General features: G+C 41.5%; 1 protein-coding gene across 8 annotated transcripts in view; it reads left to right on the forward strand.

Moving 5' to 3' along the window:
- LOC131228184 (pullulanase 1, chloroplastic) overlaps positions 1-19,615 on the forward strand; it is a 166,046-nt gene that overhangs the window by 21,467 nt on the left and 124,964 nt on the right. For 7 of the 8 annotated variants that reach the window (XR_009162745.1, XM_058224045.1, XM_058224041.1 and 4 more), the window contains exons 3-8: positions 3,435-3,487; positions 3,693-3,801; positions 4,855-4,991; positions 5,077-5,276; positions 6,233-6,382; positions 7,497-7,557. Coding sequence is in view for 7 of the 8 variants with exons in the window: in XM_058224045.1 (XP_058080028.1) it covers positions 3,435-3,487; positions 3,693-3,801; positions 4,855-4,991; positions 5,077-5,276; positions 6,233-6,382; positions 7,497-7,557 (710 nt within the window). In the remaining variant the exon portion in view is untranslated. Of the gene's footprint in view, positions 1-3,434; positions 3,488-3,692; positions 3,802-4,263; positions 4,445-4,854; positions 4,992-5,076; positions 5,277-6,232; positions 6,383-7,496; positions 7,558-19,615 lie in introns of those variants that run through there. The other variant, XM_058224046.1, reaches the window with a different exon arrangement.

Consider the following 19,615-nt stretch of genomic DNA (forward strand, 5'->3'; position numbering starts at 1 on the left):
GAAAGTGGGCCTCGCAGACATTCACGATACATGATTACGGGACCCACCATATGATTTTGGAAGAGAATTCATGTAGAACAGCCCCCAATGACTTTTAAGAATTCACCTTAAGTAAATAGAAGAAGGAAAGGACAGGGAACAAGGAACTTTTCGGAAGAGATCAATGCCCGAATCGATTTTGCTCTTATACCATGTGGCGTGATTGATAAAAGAGAGAAGAAGAAAAGAGGAGAGAATGAAAGAAGGAAGAGAAAAGGAGAGTTTAGGTTCACATGCTCCCCCATTCTAACATGGTTTTCAATAATTACAATAATATCATTAGTAACAAAAGCAGGAATACCCATTATGTCCTAAACACAGATGGACAGTAGATGGACCATAGAACAACCAATATCCAATAACACAACCTAATGCTAACTTCTCCACCAGTTCCTTTGGTGCAAAATTTTCACAGCTCTTGCTTTTTATGATCACATTTTTTATGCTTAATCTGATAATATTGTGTTCGGAATACATTTTTCCATTTTGCTGTTTAAAAAAGAAGAAGACAAAAATAAAAAATAAAAGAAAAGAACAATCATACTTTGTTCAACTTGAATTAGTAGTGATTTTTTGCATGGCAACTGTGCCTTTGTGGGTTTTGTGGTTTGGTGATCAAATTTATTGTTGTAGCTTGCTTAGAGCTGGACATGAACCGAGCTAGCTCGGTTAACTCGCTTGACTCGGCTCAGCTTGAAAGCTGGGTTTGGGCTGAGCCGAGCTGTTTAATTGAGCTCGAAAAAATTTCGACCTGAGCTCGACTTGGCTCAAAGCTTGGCCCCAACTCGACTCAGTTCGGCTTGGTTCAACTCGACTCAATTTATATACCTTAGTTAATTTATATATATATATACATACACACACACACACACACACACCTTTTTATAAAAAAAAGTCCCCAAAAACTCGAACTCAAGCTCGGCCCGAGCTGCTCATCGAACTGAGCCGAGCCGAATTCGAGCCGAGGTAAGCTGCTGGCTGATTCGTGTCGAGCTTGGCACAACTTGGCTTGATTCAGCCAATAGCTTACCTCGGCTCGAATTCGGCTCGGCTCGGTTCGGCTCGGTGTCCAGCTCTAAGCTTGCTGCACAATGGACTTTTCCTGTATTTCTTTTTCTCAATCAATTATTTCCAGGAGACGATTCAAATGGGTACGATTGGCCTACCAAGGATATCCTTATGACATGGCTCACCACTGTCAATTCCATAAAGTTCCACACAAATATGATAAACCATAGAGAATTTCATCTCCATCTTCCTTAATAGGCACAAGATAGTTTGCCGACATAGTCAGGCGTAGTTTCCTTAGTCTAACTCGACCATAGTCTAGTAAGATGTTCCATAAACTCAAAATTAAATACAGCTTTCTTTTGAAGATGCCAAAACTGTATTTCCAAGTGGAATACATACATCTTTACCATAGCTTCATGAAACACTGTAATATCTTGAATCCATGATTCATTACCTAGTGTCCCATTGGTATGAGTTCGGCACATATATAAGTTGGTTAAAATTTTTTATGGGACACTGATTGATTTGTAAGCGTCTTTTTATCTAAAAGATTTCTTTGAGCATCACACATCCACAGTGGGATTTATCAGATCATTGATCTTTTTTAAGTCCTGATGGAGCAAGACCCTTTAAGTCCTATCGTTTTGAGCATTGATCCAAGGAAGACATTTCTAGGGGTTTCTTAAATATTGTACATTGTGATGCAAGAAGTTTCCCTTGATATGCAACAAATTCAACGACCAGTATTCATATGTAAAGGCATCAAAATCATGATTTTGATGTCTATCAAAAGATTCAAAACATGACCTTAATAATTTGAGGTAAGTGTTTTGAATAGAGGTAGCCTATTGCGTGGCGTTCATCCCTTTGTAGCATGTAGCGTAAGCTACACGATACTTCTATGTTTTAATTTAAAAATACAAAAATTGTAAGAAAAAAAGATATATATATATATATATATATAAGGGAAATGGTACTATGAGGTTGAGCTGTGTGGGCCCCACCATGATGTGTGTTGAGCATCCACCCCAACAGTTAGATGCACCATTCCTTGGTGGGCCACGGTCTTAAAAATCAAGTCAATCCATGACTTGGGTAGGCCACACCACATACAACAGTTGAGAGGGGTTACTCTCCCATTAAAACATTCATAATCATTTATTCGGCCCACCAAGATGTGGTTCAAAAATCCCGACCATCCATTGTGTCTGTCCCAATTGGATGAGGAGTCAGAACAAGTTTCAGCCGCATCCACAACTCAAGTAGGCCCCGCCAAGTACTTTTACATGTCTTAGGCATGTCTATGCATGGTTTTAGATGGTATGGCCCACCTGAGTTCCTTATACGGCTGATTTTTGGGATATCCAATAACTTAAAGGGGACCCATCAAATGCACGGTGTTGATGTTCAACACACATCATGGTGGGGCCCACACAACTCGACCTCATGGGAAGTTCCCATGAGGTTGACCTTATAGTACCATTTCCCACACACACACACATATACATGTGTGTGTGTGTGTGTGTGTGTGTGTGTGTGTGTGTGTGTGTATAAAGATGATTCATTTTTCAAGTATAAGCATTTAAAAAAAAGTTATTATCATTTATCAAAAGCCCATCCACATATATAAATCAAATCAATAATTATTCTAAGAAAAAAAAACACCATAGTGGGCCCCACGTGGGTCACACCATAGAAACAATGCACAACCACTCATACTCACAGCATAGTGGGTTCCACATGGGCCACACCATAGAAAACAATGCACAACCACTCATACATAGAACACAGTGGGCCCCACGTGGGCTGCACCATAGAAAGCACTGCACAACCACCACAGTGGGCCCCACGGGATTGTGTCGCACGTAGGATTTGAAAGAGCAGTTTCGGAAACCTTCTTTCGAAACCCTTTTCTTTTAACATAAGTTTTAAAGTTTGTTTAGTGTGTGAGTTTAACACCAACTTTAACAAAGAAACAACACCATTTTAAGTAAAAATCACTAAAGTAGGGCTCGGTTTCAACTTTACATCTTAAGGTTGTTTAAAATGTGAGTTTTAAGCCATATTATACATGGAGGCATACGGTACTCATGCTACATAGCTGCAGCGTACGCTATGACCCCTTGACACTATTTAGGTATTCTCCGTAGCTCTACGGCTATGCCACGCTACATAGCGTATGCTACCGCTACGCTATGAATTCTATTTGAATACTGTTTGAGATATTTATTGCTGCGGCATGGACTAGTGCAAAGGATCATGTTTCTTTTCATTTAAGTTGTTTTCTGCTTATTATATATGCCTTGGGTCAGGAAATATCTCTACTATCTGACAAAAGAATTCTAATGTTGACTTTAAATCTCACTTCTTTTCCCTGTTAATAGGCCAGGATGAGAGAATTCAACTTGAACTGGACACTGGTGGTCTTCCAGAAAATGTGAGCTACAAACTTATTTGCACATAACAAAATCAACCATAATTTTCAATGTTCCCTATTTTCACTAACTCTTGTCAATTGCTGCTTTTCACTTGCTTAAGTATGAACCTTTGTCGTTTGTCTCATCTGATACAAAATTTCTTAGTGATTTTCTCTGAAATCTTCATATCTGACCAAAGATTTTTCTCTAAAATTTTTATTTCAGGTAATTGAAAAATTTCCCCACATTTCAGATTATAAAGCTTTCAGAATTCCAAAATCTGTGGATGTTAGAAGCTTCCTTAAATGCCAGTTAGCAATTGCCTCCTTCGATGGTAAAAGTTGTCACTCTTTCATTCTTGTTCTTTTTATTTTTTGGTGTTTCAGTTGCTGATGTATGTTATGTTTAAGTTTATTAGAAAATCTTGGAAAGTTTATCCTGCCTTGGTCCACTTGTTTGAGTAGCTTATGCCTGCATGGTGTTCTCCACTTCTCCACTTCATCTAGCTTCAGTCCAACCTCATGTATAGCTTGTCTGTTGTTGTTTTCCAATTAATTTATCATTGATTCTCATGGCTCGTGATAATGCTTAACCCATGCGAATTGGTTCAATCAAATTATGAAATGTTTTATTCCTTGCACTTAAAAAACTGGTAAATGTATCATAAAGTTGCTGACTGGTTGAGAAGAGGATGTGTATTTGACTTGGCTGCTGCCACTTCTAAGAAACTGATGTTGAACTTCAATATCTATTCGAGCATTAAACATTTGATTGTTGTTGATGCAATCATATGCAGGTCATAGTATAAAAATTCGCATGAATGGATGAAGTGACAGGTGAGGCAGCATGCAAGCAGGAGAAAATCAAACTTACTCTAAAAAGTCAAAGAAGGAGAAGAAGAAGATCAATCAACTATGTGTCTCCTACCCAAAGTTCTTGTGGACACTAACCCTAGAATTCTAGACACTGTTTATTTGGTTGGTGCAAGAATTCTGATTAGTTTAAGGTTTAATTGCTTCTTGCATTCTCTTATCATTTCTCATCTTAAGTTAGTTTCCAAGCGAGTTCTCATTTCCTTTCTGTTATTCCAATTCTTATTTGATGGGTGCGGTTTGCTTTTTTTCAAGCATAGCTCCAGCCACCTTTGGGATTTATTCTTAGAAACTCTCTATCTCTAAATTGCTCATTTCATGAGTTTCAAGAAAATATTGTTGTGGTTTAATACACATTTTCGCTAGTCATTGTTTTGTTATTACTCCCCCCCACCCCCCCTTTCCTTTTTTTTTTTTTTGAAAATTCTGACTCAGTTTAGAAGTGTCAAATGTGATTGGTGATTTGTACCTTTTTAATTAGGGGCATATACTTACTAGGTTTTCTTTTGATGCAGTTGATGGGAAATGCAACAATACAACTGGTTTGCAATTACCTGGTGTCCTGGATGACTTATTCACTTATAGTGGCCCACTTGGGTCCGTGTTTATGGAAAAAACTGTGTCACTTTATCTTTGGGCTCCTACCGCTCAGGTATGATCTTTTGTGCTAAAATCTCTCTCTCTCTCTCTCTCTCTCTCTCCCTCTCTCTCTCCCTCTTATTTGTGCATAAAAGCAGGTGGTATGTGCTTACATTTATAGGGATCCATTTGGCAATGATCCCTTGGGACGTGTCCAGCTTAAGGAGGTAAATGGTGTTTGGAGTGTTGATGGACCAAGAAGTTGGGAGGGATGTTATTATGTGTATGAAGTTTCTGCTTACCATCCCAGCACCTTGCAAATTGAAACATGCATGGTGAATGATCCTTATGCTAGAGGGTATGTTGGCTATCTTTATCTTTTGGAATGAGTACTAATCACTTGCAACCAGTTGCAGGGTAACTTAATCTTCAACCCTTTTTAAGATTATTTTTCCCTTGAAGATATATGATATTTTTAAGGGAAAAGTTTGAAACCAAAAATCTAAAAGCATAGAAAATGGTCTTCAAGTACAACTGGTTGCAGGTGATCAGTTGTCCTTTTTGTGAGCTTCTATGACAATTAGGTAAGCCATTTATATCTTCTAAAATATTATCCAGTGCTGAAAGCTAATATCTAGATAGTTATCAAGTACCCATTCTCTAAACACATTGTATGCATGTATGAGATCCTGACTGTTTACCTGTTGTGGCATACCTTAGATGGGCATGAGCCAAAATGGCACTAGTCAGATGCCCTATCCATTGATTGGAAGACTTCTGTCCATTCACCAGTGACACTTGGTGACTGAATTGGTCCTAGTTACTCTTCGGGACGGAGTGGAAGAAGGGAGGAGATTCTCGAACGAGGAAAAGGATCAAATTACTTCGAAAGAATTGAATGAGGAGCCGTATGAGGTGAAGCCCTTGCCGGAACCAACCCTTCCAGTGATAGTGATGGTTTAGCTACCATAGACTAAAGGCAGTGTAGTGGTGTGGATAGATACCGAAGCCAAGCTGTATACGAAGCCGATACGAAGCGAGGAGGGGGACGGGACGTAGATTTTTTTTTCCTAACCACCCATATTGTCTTCTGAATCTGTCACTAAGAGTGCCTGACTGCTACGATTTTAGGGTAACCCCATCTAGAGTTGGACCCAGCAACTGATGAAAGGCTGGATCTTCTATATGCATGCGGTGTGCAGGGAATGGAATGCCATGACTAACTAAGATAATGTTTATAGCATCGAATCTTTTCTCTACTCTGAATGCTTATATGTGTACCTATGAATTCTTATTTTCATCTTATTGGAATAGGTTATCATCAGATGGGATGCGGACATTGTTGGTCAATCTTGACTCTGATGCTTTAAAACCAGAGGGATGGGATGAATTGGCCGATGAGAAACCTGACCTTTCTTCTTTCTCTGACATCAGTATCTATGAGTTGCACATCAGAGATTTTAGGTTAGGATACGTTCTCCCGTTCTCTTTATTTTTTCTAACCTTGATTTCTCCTTGGGTTATTTCAAGCATACTTCTGTCTAGAACTAAAGGATGGTTTACTCTAAAATCTTGTCAATGTTGCATGCTTTTGTTATAAATTCAACCTTGTAAAATACATTTGTTAGTTAGAGGGTTTTTTGTTTTTTTAAAAAACCTTAATCACATTCCTTAATCAAATTGTGAAGTATGTTAACCTTCATCAGTCTTCACTAGCAGTCATCCATTAATGTGCTCATTGATCCCAGCCATTCATCATATTGACGACCTTGTAGATAGGCCATCAACCAAAACTTATATTGGAAGAACTACCTCTTGAGTGACAGCATAAAATGTTCATCAATTAGATACTCAATATAGTTTTAGCCTACATTTTTCAAAATTTAGGCTCAAGTTGTATTGATGTTCTCCACCGCTGATATTCTAGGAATAACAAGGTTGTCGAAGACTACGGTTTCTCTCCCTCTAAATGCCCCACATGATTGTGCTATGAAGGGCCTTCCAATGTACTCTTTCGCTAGACATGAATGAACCACTTGGCCACCTGAGATAGAGATCTGCTGCTGCTGACGGCTCTTGATCTGTCACCAAATTTAGAAATGGCCTTCCCAATGATGGGTGCCCTTCTATTTCCCACTGCCTGGATTCCACCCCCTCTCTGATGTCCCATATTTGCTTGCAGAAACTTCATCCAAATGGCTTCATTCTTGGATCACTAGAGCATGTCCGTGTGGTGTTCCATCATATCAGCACAGCCAATCACCATACATGCTTACCACTGTCTATGGTGAAGATAAAACTACATATGACATCTGTGATGTTCACGGCGTAATAGTATTCTCTTAGTGTATTCATATTTCATGTCACTCTATGCTTGTTGCTTTCTTTATTAGCTGTTCTGTTTAGGTTATTGTAAGAGAAAATTGAAACCAGTTGCATAATTATGTTGTGTTGTAAAACAGACTGGTGCTCTACAGGGCTGTTATTTTGCTCAGGATCATCTACGGGCCACACTTACTCAATTTCTATCTATTTTATAGGAAGCGAAATTAAAATATTTTGCATGTTGCATTTGCAGTGCCAATGACCCTACCGTGCATCCTGAATTCCAGGGCGGCTATCTTGCATTTACCTCTCAGGTAATGTTTATGCTAGGGAACCAATATTTCTAACCACTGGAAAAACTCTTAAAACTTCCCTCAATATTCTTGTTTACTTTTTCTGTTCCTATAAAATCTTCTCTGCATACCTCTGTACTAGGAATGTGAATGGTCAGAACAGCTGTTGTCAATTTCCTTTAATTAGAGCTGTTACCTTATTTATTTTTAACAGATAGCTGTTATGGGTTTAGATTAATATTTTTGTTTAGGCCCTGAAGCTACATATGGTATGCTGGTAAAACTGTAGCATTGTTGGGAATTGGGAGACATGCTCATAAGCCGAGCCAATATCCATCTGATATGCGCACTACATTTTAGAGCTTCCTGAGTTTATGGGACTGAATGATTTCTGTAGAAACGGTCCAATGAACTCTGGCACATCTACTACATAGGATTCTGTCGAAGGAAGAGATAATGGTTGCATCTAACTGTGGATTGCTGCCAAGATCTGATTTCTTCACATGCATGGCTGTTAATGCACATTAGATAAAATTCTAAGTGCCTGTTTGGTAGCCACTTAAAAATGAGTTCATCTCATTTTAGTAAATATTGATTATGTATTACAGATTATATAAATTGTTGGTTATCAGGATTTTTTTTTTTTTTTTTTTTATAAACTGAAACTGTCATGGATTAGTAAATGATAAGCCTAGAATGATGAGAAGAATCAACACCACGTTGCAACGGAAAGCTAGTAGTCTACTGCAGCAACCCTGGTAGTACATATATCACCTTTTTGTCCAGTGGTTCTTCCTATGATCCTATCCTAAAAAAAATTGTTGAATGTGGAATCTAGTCTCATAAGAAATTCTCATGCTAATATTTACTGTTTCAATTGACGGATTTTCCATGAAGAATTTTCACATACTACATTGCTTGCTTCGGTTTCCCTGATTTGTTTCATCTGTTTGCATAACTACAAGTACAAATGTTTTGAAGTGATAATTTCTCTTACAGTTTTCCTGCTTCTATTTTTCGGTCTCACATCTATGCTTGAGGTAATCATGTAAGAATGAGGGATAGCATCAAGGATGTGTTTCCTTTTCTCATAAAAAAACTGTTTGACGTGTTAGGGTTGAAGATTATGGAGTTTGGTTTTTAGGAGAGCTTTGGGACTTTGAAGTTGCCTCTTGTAGAGCTAATTGATGTGTTGTCGAAGGTGCACCTCCCAATCCGGGATCATGATTTGCGCACTCGGGCTTTTCTCTTCCATCAGTCTCTTCTCCTCTAAAAGATTTCCTCATTGCCCTATGTCCTACTGTGTCACCTAAGCCTCCTTGTGTGGAGGTGTGGGGTTCCTAAGCAGCCCCACCAAAGTTTTGTTTGTTTTTTCAAGGATAAAGAGGAATTTTATTAGAACGGACTGCATGCAAAACAGAAGACAGAAAAATACAAGGACAACCAAAAAACCGCCTCGTCCCGATAAAAACATAGGCTGCCTGGGAACAAAGAAAAACAACTAACAAAAAGCCGTCCACTCTTTGGTGACCTCCACCACTGCTTTGAGCGATCTAGAAGCGTTACAAAAGCATCTTCTATTTCTCTAGCCCAAATTGCTCACCACATTGCAGTTAAAGTGAGGTGCCAATTGTCCCGATGATTTGATCCCCCTCCTCCCCCCATGCCAAGCCCAAAGAAGACTCCTAACACAACCTGACATAACCCACATCACCCCAAAAGCTGCGAGAAAAGTCCCACAATTTGGAGGAAAAAGGACACAAAATGAATAAATGGTCGATGGATTTGGCATCTTGCTTGAACAAACAACGCACGTTTGGGATAGGCAAAGATCTCCTTTGAAGGTTGTCTGTGGTAAGGACCATCTTCCTTCCCACCAACCACATGAAAGTAGCAATCTTGGGTGGGGCTCCATAGAACAAGTGGAACGTGTGTCCCCTTTGATCTTTGAAGTCTTTGGCTCACATCAACTTGTAAAAAGGTCTAACTGAAAATCGGCCCGAACTATGCGCAAGCCACACCATTCTATCTACTCCCCCAAGAGGAACGATGCGTTTCATGCAGTTCAAGAGAGAATCTCTTGCATCTTGGCATTTGATAGGTTCCTCCTACAAGGTGGGGCCCAACAAAATGAAGAGCCACTTACTGAAAAACAATCTAATACCCACAGACTGGACAAAGGGGCCAATCGGGCCAAAGAGGGGAATTGAAGGTGCAAAGGAGGGCAGCCGCACTAGGAATCCTACAAAAAATTGATCCTGGAGCCGTTCCCCAAAGAGAAGGATAATCCGTGAGAGAAGGTCGTGTGGAGCACCGAAATTGATCTCCATATATGTGAAGCCCTATGCTTAGAAGATTTCTTTGTTGACCATCCCCCCCCTTCTTAAGGCCATATTTGCTATAACCTCTCACCAAAAACATCCTTGGTCCAAACCGCCATAGCCATTTGCCAAGAAGAGCCTTGTTCATGCTACGGAGATCTCGCAATCCAACACCACCTCGGGTCACCGGTTTACAAATCTCCTCCCATTTCAAAATGTGGAATTTGTTACCTTCTTCAGATCCCTCCGTAGAAAATCCCTCCTCAGCTTGTCCAACCTCTCTTGCATCGAAAGGGGGCACTTAAAGAGAGACATGAAGTAGAGAGGCATGTTGTAGAATGCGACTTTAATGAGAGTTAAGCAGCCACCTAGGGAGGGATAGCGGCTCTTCCAAGTGGATAGGTTCCTTTCATTCCTCTTAATAACCCTGTCCTGAAGGTGTTTAGCAGGTTTTCCTATGTAGAGAGGAAGGCCCAAGTAGGATGAAGGGAAGGAGCCAACTTTACACCCTGAAAGACGAAGCAAACTTAGAGACCTCAGCTCTGGACAGGTGGATACCTAGCATCTCACTTTTCCCCACATAAATTTTCAGGCCTGAAACTGCCTTAAAACACAACTTTCCGAAGGTTGTCAACTTGAGCTGGATCTGCTTGGCAAAAAATGATTTTGTTGTCATCAAATTGAAGATGAGAGACTTGATCCCCCACTTTGGCCACCTCGAAGCCGTTGATTAAGCCTACTCTTGCCCCTTGGCTAGCATATGACTAAAAGGTTCTGCAATGACCAAGAAGAGCTATGGAGAAAGTGGGTCCCCTTTCCTGAGACCCCTAGAAGGCTTGAAAATACCTTTATGGAAACCATTCATGATCACTGGAAAAACAAGAGAATTAACACAAGCCTTAATCCACTTCCTTCATCTTTCATCACAATCCAATCTTCCCAACATATAGTCCAGAAAATCCCATTCAACGTGGCTGTACATCTTTTCCATGTCCAATTCGCAAATTATCCGGGCCTTTTTTGCACAAAATCTAGAATCAATGCACTAGTGTGTAATAAGAGCTGTGTCCAAATTTTTTCTTCCGCCCACAAAAGCCCCTAGTTGGGGGAAATAATGCTTCCCAACACTTCTCTAAATCTCGAAGCAAGCACCTTTGCCAAGATTTTGTAAGGATTTCGATTAGGCTCATGGGTCTGAAATCCTTCAAAGCTTCGGCTCCCTAAATCTTAGGAATTATAGTAATAAACGAAGCTCCTAATTTAGAAGACAACTAACATTTTTAGAGGAATTCCTTGGTAAAAGTCCACCACATCGGCTTTCACCACGTTCCATAAGACTTGGAAGAAGGCAAGCGGGACCCATCTAGATCGGGAGCTTTGTCTTTTCCTAGACTGTCTACAATTGCTTTGACTTTTGTTTCAGAGATGGGATTCTCTTAAGGAATTAGTTCTTTCGATAAATTGTCAAAATGGTGATAATGTAGTCTTGGTTAGTTCCAATGGTCTTTATACAAGAGTCTTTGATAGTAGCCCATGATCACTTTGCACACCTAGTGTTTGAGTTGTCATCGAAAAACTGATAATTTCGGCGAAATTATTGGTATCGCTGGAGCTCCAATACCGAAACCCTATTTTTTCGATTCGTTTTCTATTGTCGATAAGATTTCGCCAAAAATATCAATTTTTTCGTTAGTACGCGTCGGCGATAAAAATCAACTCCTACCACCTTCAAGGGATGTGGCCAACAACCTACACCTCTTGATTTTGTCGATATATACTATTATTTTATCATGTTATCGCCAAGCACTGCAACTAGAGGTGTACACGAGTCGAATCGTGTTGAGCTTGGCACAACTCGACTCGGCTCGGCCACTAACTGACCCCAGCTCGAAGTCGGCTCGGCTCGGTCCTTGAGCTTGATTGGCCAACTCGGCTCGGTTTGGTTAGCAGCTCGGGTGATGCAGGACAATTAACCACTTGCTCTAAAAGCTCAAACTGTTAGAGCATGGCGAATCAATCCCTTTATCTCATAGCCCAGGCCCCACATCTCATGGGTTAGGACCTCGGCTGAACCCCCCTCGTGGGCTCCAAATCACATAGGTACCGTCTCACACGAGCCACCTGAATCACATAGGTGGGGTCCACCTCTCACGAGCCACTCGCTTCACACGGGCCGCCCACCCTGAGTGTGTCCTCGCATCTCACAGGCTACCCCACTCAAGCCTGGTGTGAAAATGCCCTTGCATTATCGGGCCAGTTCGAGCCAAGATCAAGCCTGTGTGGCATTTTCACAAACATATGGAGTGCACTTTCAATTTCTTACTGTATGTAAAACAGCAGCAGCTGTTTACAAGTATTTCATCAAACACCTTGTATGCAACATCAAAATCAAGAAAAAAGGATATTTGTTTCATATACATACCTTCCTTGCCACCAGCCAACACTTCGTTGAGTTATTTCATCAAACACTTGGTGAGCAACACCAATATCAAAGTAACTGAGTCACTGAACTGGTTCGATCTGAGTTCGATTCGAGTAGGGGTTTGATCCGAGTCGAGTTGAGCTCGGGCAAGCTCGAACTTGGTTCGAAATTTTTTCGAGCTCAAAAAATCAGCTCGACTTGGCTTGAACTCAGTTTCAAACTAAGTTGAATTGAGCTTTTTCGAGTCGAGTTGAGTGAGCTAACTGAGCTAACTTGGTTTGTGTACAGCCCTAGCTGCAACTCGACAGTGCACCTGTGGAAATCTTCAGAAATTTGAAAAAAAAAAGGGAAAATGAAGGGAGATGGAAATCTGACTTCAAATATGAGTTGTGGAGTAAAAATGAGCAACTCCTATCCAAGCTCATGGATTAAATAACCGATTTGGGGCCGGAATCATAGATCAAAGTTTGGTTGGCTCGGAATCTGGAGTTATGCATAAATATGAATCTGGAGGTATGCATAAACACTTAAAATACCCCCCCCTTTGATTTAAGCATGGATTTGGCTTCAAATCCATGTTTATGCATGATTCTCATGCATTGACATGGATTCAAAGTGGAAAATCGAGAGATTTGGGATTGAATATCTCTAATTTTGGGAAAATTGGGGAAAATACGATTTTTCCCTAATTTCTTCTCAAAAATAACAAATAGGGGTATATATATATATATGGAAAATCGAGAGATTTGGGATTGAATATCTCTAATTTTGGGAAAATAGGGGAAAACACGATTTTTCCCTAATTTCTTCTCAAAAATAACAAATAGGGGTATGTATATGTATATATATATATATATATATATTTATATTTATATATATATATATATATATATATATATATATATATATATATATATATATATATATAGGGAAAAGGTTCTATGCGGTCGAGCTCATGGGAACTTCCCATGAGGTCGAGCTATGTGGGCCCCATCGTGATGTGTGTCGAACATCAACACCGTGCATTTGATGGGTCCCCTTTAAATTATGGGAAATCCCAAAAATCAGCTGTATACGGAAATCAAATGGGCCATACCATCTAAAATCATGCGAAGACATGCCTAAAACATATAAAAGGACTTGGTGGGGCCCACCCGAAATTTGGAAGCGTCTGAAACTTGGTCTGACACCTCATCCAAGTGGGACACACATAATGAATGGTTTGGATTTGTGAACCACTTCTCGGTGGGCCCAACAAATGATTATGAATGTTTTAATGGAGGGTAGCCCCTCTCAACTTCAGTATATGGTGTGGCCCATAAAAGTCACGGATTGGATTGCTTTTTAAGCCCTAGGCACACCATGGAATGGTGCATCTGACTGATGGGGTAGATGTTCGACACACATCACAGTGGGCCCCACACAACTCAACCTCATGGGAAGTTCCCATGAGCTCGACCGCATAGAACCTTTTCCCATATATATATATATATATATATATAAAATTAGGAGGAAGGGCTGATCTATTGAATGCCCATAATCTTTTGATTTTTCCAATTTTTTTATATTATTGAAAATTACAAAAATTATTTGTTTAATGTTAATTTAATTATTTAATCATTTTTTTCTTTAAATAGGGCCCATTGGGTCTCATTTTTAAATGATCATGACTGATGGATAGGCTAACCTAAATGGGGCCCATGAGGACCCATTGGGGGCCCTTTTAAAGAAAAAAGAATTAAATAATTATTTATTAATTTTTTGATTTTTTTATTTACATTTTTAAAAATTACAAAAAAAATAATACATTAAATGTAAAAAATATTTTAAAATGTATCATGTATCATGCAATGTATGTATGTTTTTTGGATGGATGGTTGGATGGATAGATGGGGTGGATGGATGGTTGGATGGTGGATGGATGGATGGATGGTTGGATGGGATGGATGGATGGATAGATGGGATGGATGTGATGGTTGGATGGATGGATTTTTGGATGGGATGGATGGATGGTTGGATGGTTGGATGGACAGATGGGGTGGGTGGATGGTTTGGATGGATGGATGGATGTTTGGATTGATGGATGGATGGTTGGATGGATAGATGGAATGGATGGATGGATGGTCGTTTGGATGGATGTTTGGATGTGATGGTTGGATGGATGGATGATTGTTTGGAAGGAAGGATGGATGATTGTTTGGAAGGAAGGATAGATGGTTGGTTGGATGCGACAGATGGATGGATGGATGCGATGGATGGATGTGATGGTTGGATGGTTGTTTAGATGGATGGATGGGTGGGATGGTTGGATGGATGTGATGGTTGAATGGCTGGCTGGCTGGTTGGATGGATGGATGGATTGGATGGATGGATGGATCGATGTATAATGTATGCATTTGCATTATGCATGTTTCTTTACTTAATTGCGTCTTAATTGGGTATGAGAGAAGGCCAGATGTATATTTTGAGTTCATTTACTTTTACATGTCCTACTTACTGTATGGTACCTACCTGCGTTTGTATTATATAAAATCATTTTGGTTACAATTGGGCTGATTTCTTTCGATAGTACATGCTTTCTGGCCCCAATTAAATGAAAACTTATTATATATGCATTCTTTTTGTAATTTTATAATTTCTAAATATGCAAATATGTGTACTCAGGCATCTCCTAAAAGTTTCATTGAAAAATTTCATGGTTTCCCCATTTTTTTACCATGTTTCCCCTGTATTTCCGATTATCAGCAATATTATCGGAGATAACGATATTTTATCTTTATCTATGGCCAGTGAAACTTGTAGCAATACCGACAAGTTGAACATTGCGCACACCCCTCATTCTTTTAAATCCTTGAACCATCACAACTAAAGAGCAAATTCTATTATTGTGAGCTCTTGCAGAAGCGATACTGTGGAAAAATCATGCACTCTTATCACCTTCTTTTCACCATAGCACCCTCGAGCGTTGCCTCCACTTAATTTCTTCCTCCCTGATACGCATGGAGTAGTCAACATGAGAATAGAACGCTTATCTTTTTCCTCCGTGGACAACTCGCCACCCTCCTTGAGATCTATAGCATCGAGCTCATTCAGCTTACTAGCTATATTTGCCTTCTTTTCCTCGAAGACACCCTTCTTCCAAACCTTCACATTTTCTTTGAGAAGTTTCCTGTTGAATCGATAACCTGTAAAGACCGCCACTAGCCCTCCACCAGCTCATAGAACCCTTCAACTTCCAACCACATCGCTCGAATCCAAATGCTCTGGGTCCCTAGATCTCGGATTCAGCCTGGAGGATGATAGGCCTGTGATAAGAGGTGGGCCTAGGGAGACCTAAAACACTGGACTAGCGGATATCTTTCCAACCGCTTCGGCGATGCGAGGAATCTGTCCAGACACAACATGATTAGGGAGCTCTGCTTATTGAACCAAGTAAATTTGGCTCCTTGCATTGGGATGCCCGCCAGATTGAACTGTTGAATCTAGCCTGTAAATTCCTTCATACTTTTGGTCAAACATTGCAGAATTTTTGAACTTGAAACGGGTGATGTTGAAATCACCCTCAATGCACTAAGGAAGTGGCCACTTCACAGGAGTGACCCTTAGCTTCTCCTAAAACCCAACCCTTTGATCAACTTTGCAGGGGCCATAAACTAAGGTAAACAACCGCTTGAATCCTAACGCAATTTCGGAGAGGACCACCGAAACTGAAAATTCGCCACGCCAATTATCCTCCTTCCAAATGGATGGGTTCCATGCCATCAAGATTCTCCTCGCCAAGCCCATTGCATCCAAGATGACAAAATCTTTAGACTAAATGCTACACACTAAATCCAGGGAACATCTGTCGAAAGAGGACAACTTGGTCTCCTGAAATGTGATCGGGCCTTCTTTTTGCACATCACCTTGATTTGGGATATCTTGGCCCTACACCCTAACCCCCTGACATTCCAGTTGAGAACATTCATTGAGAAACATACCTTGCCCTCGTGCCCCTTGGTGGCCCATTGATTCTACTTCCAACCTCGTAGTTTATAGAACTTTCGAGTCTGAGAAGCTCCCTCTGACCTTTTGGGGTTCGCTTTGGTGCTTGCTTAGCAGTCGAGTACCCTCTCTGTTCAATGAATTGGACTAGAGCCACAACATCTTCATCTCGCACCCGAAAGGACAATCCCTAACTTCCCACCCTTTTGATGAAGTCCTTCGTGCACTCGAGATCCTCTTTGGAGAGGATGTTGACTGTTGTCTCCCTATCTGATGCAGGACATGGAAATTAAACATGATATGCAAGATTTCAGACTTCAGATTATACTAATTTAGAAACAATCACAAAAATTCCACATCCCACATAAAGTCAAGCATTCAACAAGGGGGGTCTACAAGGGTCCAAGCCTACACATGCTAGGCTGGATCAATTAAAATTATAAACCAAACAATGATCAAAGGAGAGTAGATTCATCCACACATGCAAAGGATTATTTCCCCAATCCAAGGGATTCACATGTTTCAATTTGGGAAGCCCTAGGGTTGTAAAATGGGAATAGAACTTGGGATTTAGGATAATCTAGGGTTAGGGTTAGGGACATAAGGTGATAGAGGAGTGAAAGAGAGGAGAGAGAGAACCTGTAATCAGTCCACCCGTGTGGACAGCAGGCTGGCCCGACGCACGTGGTGGATTGCTGCCCGCACGTGTGTGGGGCCCACGAACCCAAAAAGGGCCAACTAGGGGTTGCTCGGCCAGGGATGGGCCACCCACACACCAAGTTTCAGGGCAATTAGATGACTGGTTTGAGCCCGGTGTTCCGCCGAAGTTTTGACCCTCCTACAGGGCCTGATTCTGGAAATCTGCTGTAGAGAATGATTGACTGCAAAATAAGGGTGGATTTGAAGAGTGGATGGCTGTGAGAGATGATGAATATAGAGGGTGGGAGATGGGGGCGATTTGAGATGAGTGTGGCTTCGCACCACGGTAGTTAGCCCTTCGAAGAAGGAAGGGTTTCGCACCCAATTGGATTTCCACAACTCAGAGAATTAGTGAAGCAAGAAAACATAGAATTTTATTCATAAAATTCAATGAGAAAAAACCTACGAGGGGTTGCCTATTTATAAGATAAACCTATACCCCAAAAGCCGCGCCATGTGCGCGCACTATTACTTAGAGACGAAGTAATAAAAATAACAACTAATCAATGCAATCAAAACCGTTCATGATGTTCCTAATAACGATAATAAGCAAAACTCAAAGTCCTAGATCATATAGGGAAGTGGGCCACGATTATGAGATCCAATGGTGGGTTCCACATGATAATCGGGTCCACTCCAATGAACCATAGCACAACCCTCTAACTACGAGGCCCTCCATGGATGTCGTCGTCGATCTTGATCGATGGTGGGGCCTTCCGCTTTGCATACGTGCGTAGAGGGGGCGTGCGTGTGCACGTGATGTCCCCATCACTATCATTTGGATCTTCCGCCTCGACCACCTAGAATACACTGACTCTTATATCCACCTCCCTTTCCCCTGTAGCTTGCAAAGACGTAACATCTAAAGTCTATGTCAAGTTATCGCCTGTGAGAGCTGTAGTACCGTTACCTAACGGTTCCCCTGGGACCACCATAAGAGCTTTGGACTCTTCTTCTGCATGGAGAATAGACACCTCAGTAGCCACGTCCTTGCCTTCTCCTTGTGACTGGTTATAGGAAACTTCCTTGGATGGGCCGGCTTGCACTCCCTTCTCATCTTCTTGAATGACAGCGCCGCATGTGTTGGGGGCAGAAGCCATCTTGTGGGAGACGAAAGTATTGTCACTTTGAAGAAGGATAGCTCTCGGGCCTCCTCTATTATAGGAAAATAGAAATCTCCCCTCTGAAGATAAAAGGGCTCTTGAGCTAAGTTTCACATGAGCTGAAGATGGCACGGGCAAGCTTTAGTTAGAAAAGTTGGCACGTGCTAGCCCAGAAGGCACTGAGATGAGCTCGTTAATGAGAGACACATGTGCCACACACGCTTCAACAACCTCTTCATTGCCAGCAGCAATGCTTCAATCGAAGGTAGATGACGACATCACGCTCGATTGACGGTGAGGCTCGAGGCGAACAACTATCAACTACTCAACCACTCCGCAAGAGCTTCGGATTCGACCCAAAGGTGAAGGCGAATTTGAATCAGCCACGCCACTTCGAACCTGACACGTGCTCCCTGCTTTGGACCGACCTTGCTCCAACCCTCTGCTGAGGTTGGATGAGATAAAATCTCCCTAGCACGGGTCTTTAACTCACTACCATGCAAGTAATCTCTAGAGCCCATGTAGAAAATGAGGGGTGCAACACAATTGGACGGAGCAACTCCATTCGATGGGTGCGATTGCTCCATGGTCCCACTAACTCCTGTGGGCACAACATTTGCATACACCTCTCTCCCTCGAGCAAAGCTCCACCGGATCGTGGGCAAGGTACTCCGTCTTCCCAACTGATGCTTCTAGCGAAAATGGTTGCCGCGGCTCTTACCTCCGCCTCCATGCCTCCCCCACCTACAAGGAACCCCCACCGCTCTTCATTCTCCACCATCCATTTGATACAAACCTCACCCACCCTGAGAGGAACAATTTCCGACATCAGAACAACCCTTTGATACTCAAGCAGGCAACTCTAAGGTCTTCATTGACTTCTGAGGCTTCTTCTATTACCAGAACCTCCCCAATACACTCCCCGATGGTCGTGAGAACCTCCTTGTTCTAGAGCTCTAGGGGAGTGCCCCAAGTACCATGCAATTTTCATCCCCAAGGAGGACCCGTCTTCCCATTTCCGAACTAATTTTTAACTGGGCCATTGTTGAATCTCACCCCTGCCATCACCATACGCTCTAAATTGGAACCTAGTTTGACTGAAATCTAGAGAGTATTGGCATTTAGGGGCTTGATTTGGTAATCCCCTTCCTCCAACTTGTAACAGGCTTTCAGCCACACCCTTACCTAGGACAACAGAGCCCCTTCAATCATCTCGACCACAACTGACCATTGAAATAGAGGCCATGTGTGGTCCATCACTGCCGGATCGACACAGACCTCCTTGCCAAACGATGAATCCTTCCTCCAGACCCATTTCCTCTGATTCAACCTTGCATCACCTCCCTTCTCTTCGCGCTTCACCGTCGGAGCCGGATAAGCCTCATTCCCTACAAATGCCTCCTTATAAGATCTACCTTTCTCACCCACCTTATCTACCCCCCTAGAGCTACCCTCCGACTCTTTCACCCCATCTAGATTCCCTCCCCCCCCTATCCGACTCTTTCACCCCATCCAAATTCCCATCCCCCCTATTCGATCTCCCTAACATT

Source organism: Magnolia sinica, chromosome 15 (genome assembly GCF_029962835.1).
Source record: "Magnolia sinica isolate HGM2019 chromosome 15, MsV1, whole genome shotgun sequence".
Classification (NCBI taxonomy): Eukaryota; Viridiplantae; Streptophyta; class Magnoliopsida; order Magnoliales; family Magnoliaceae; genus Magnolia; species Magnolia sinica.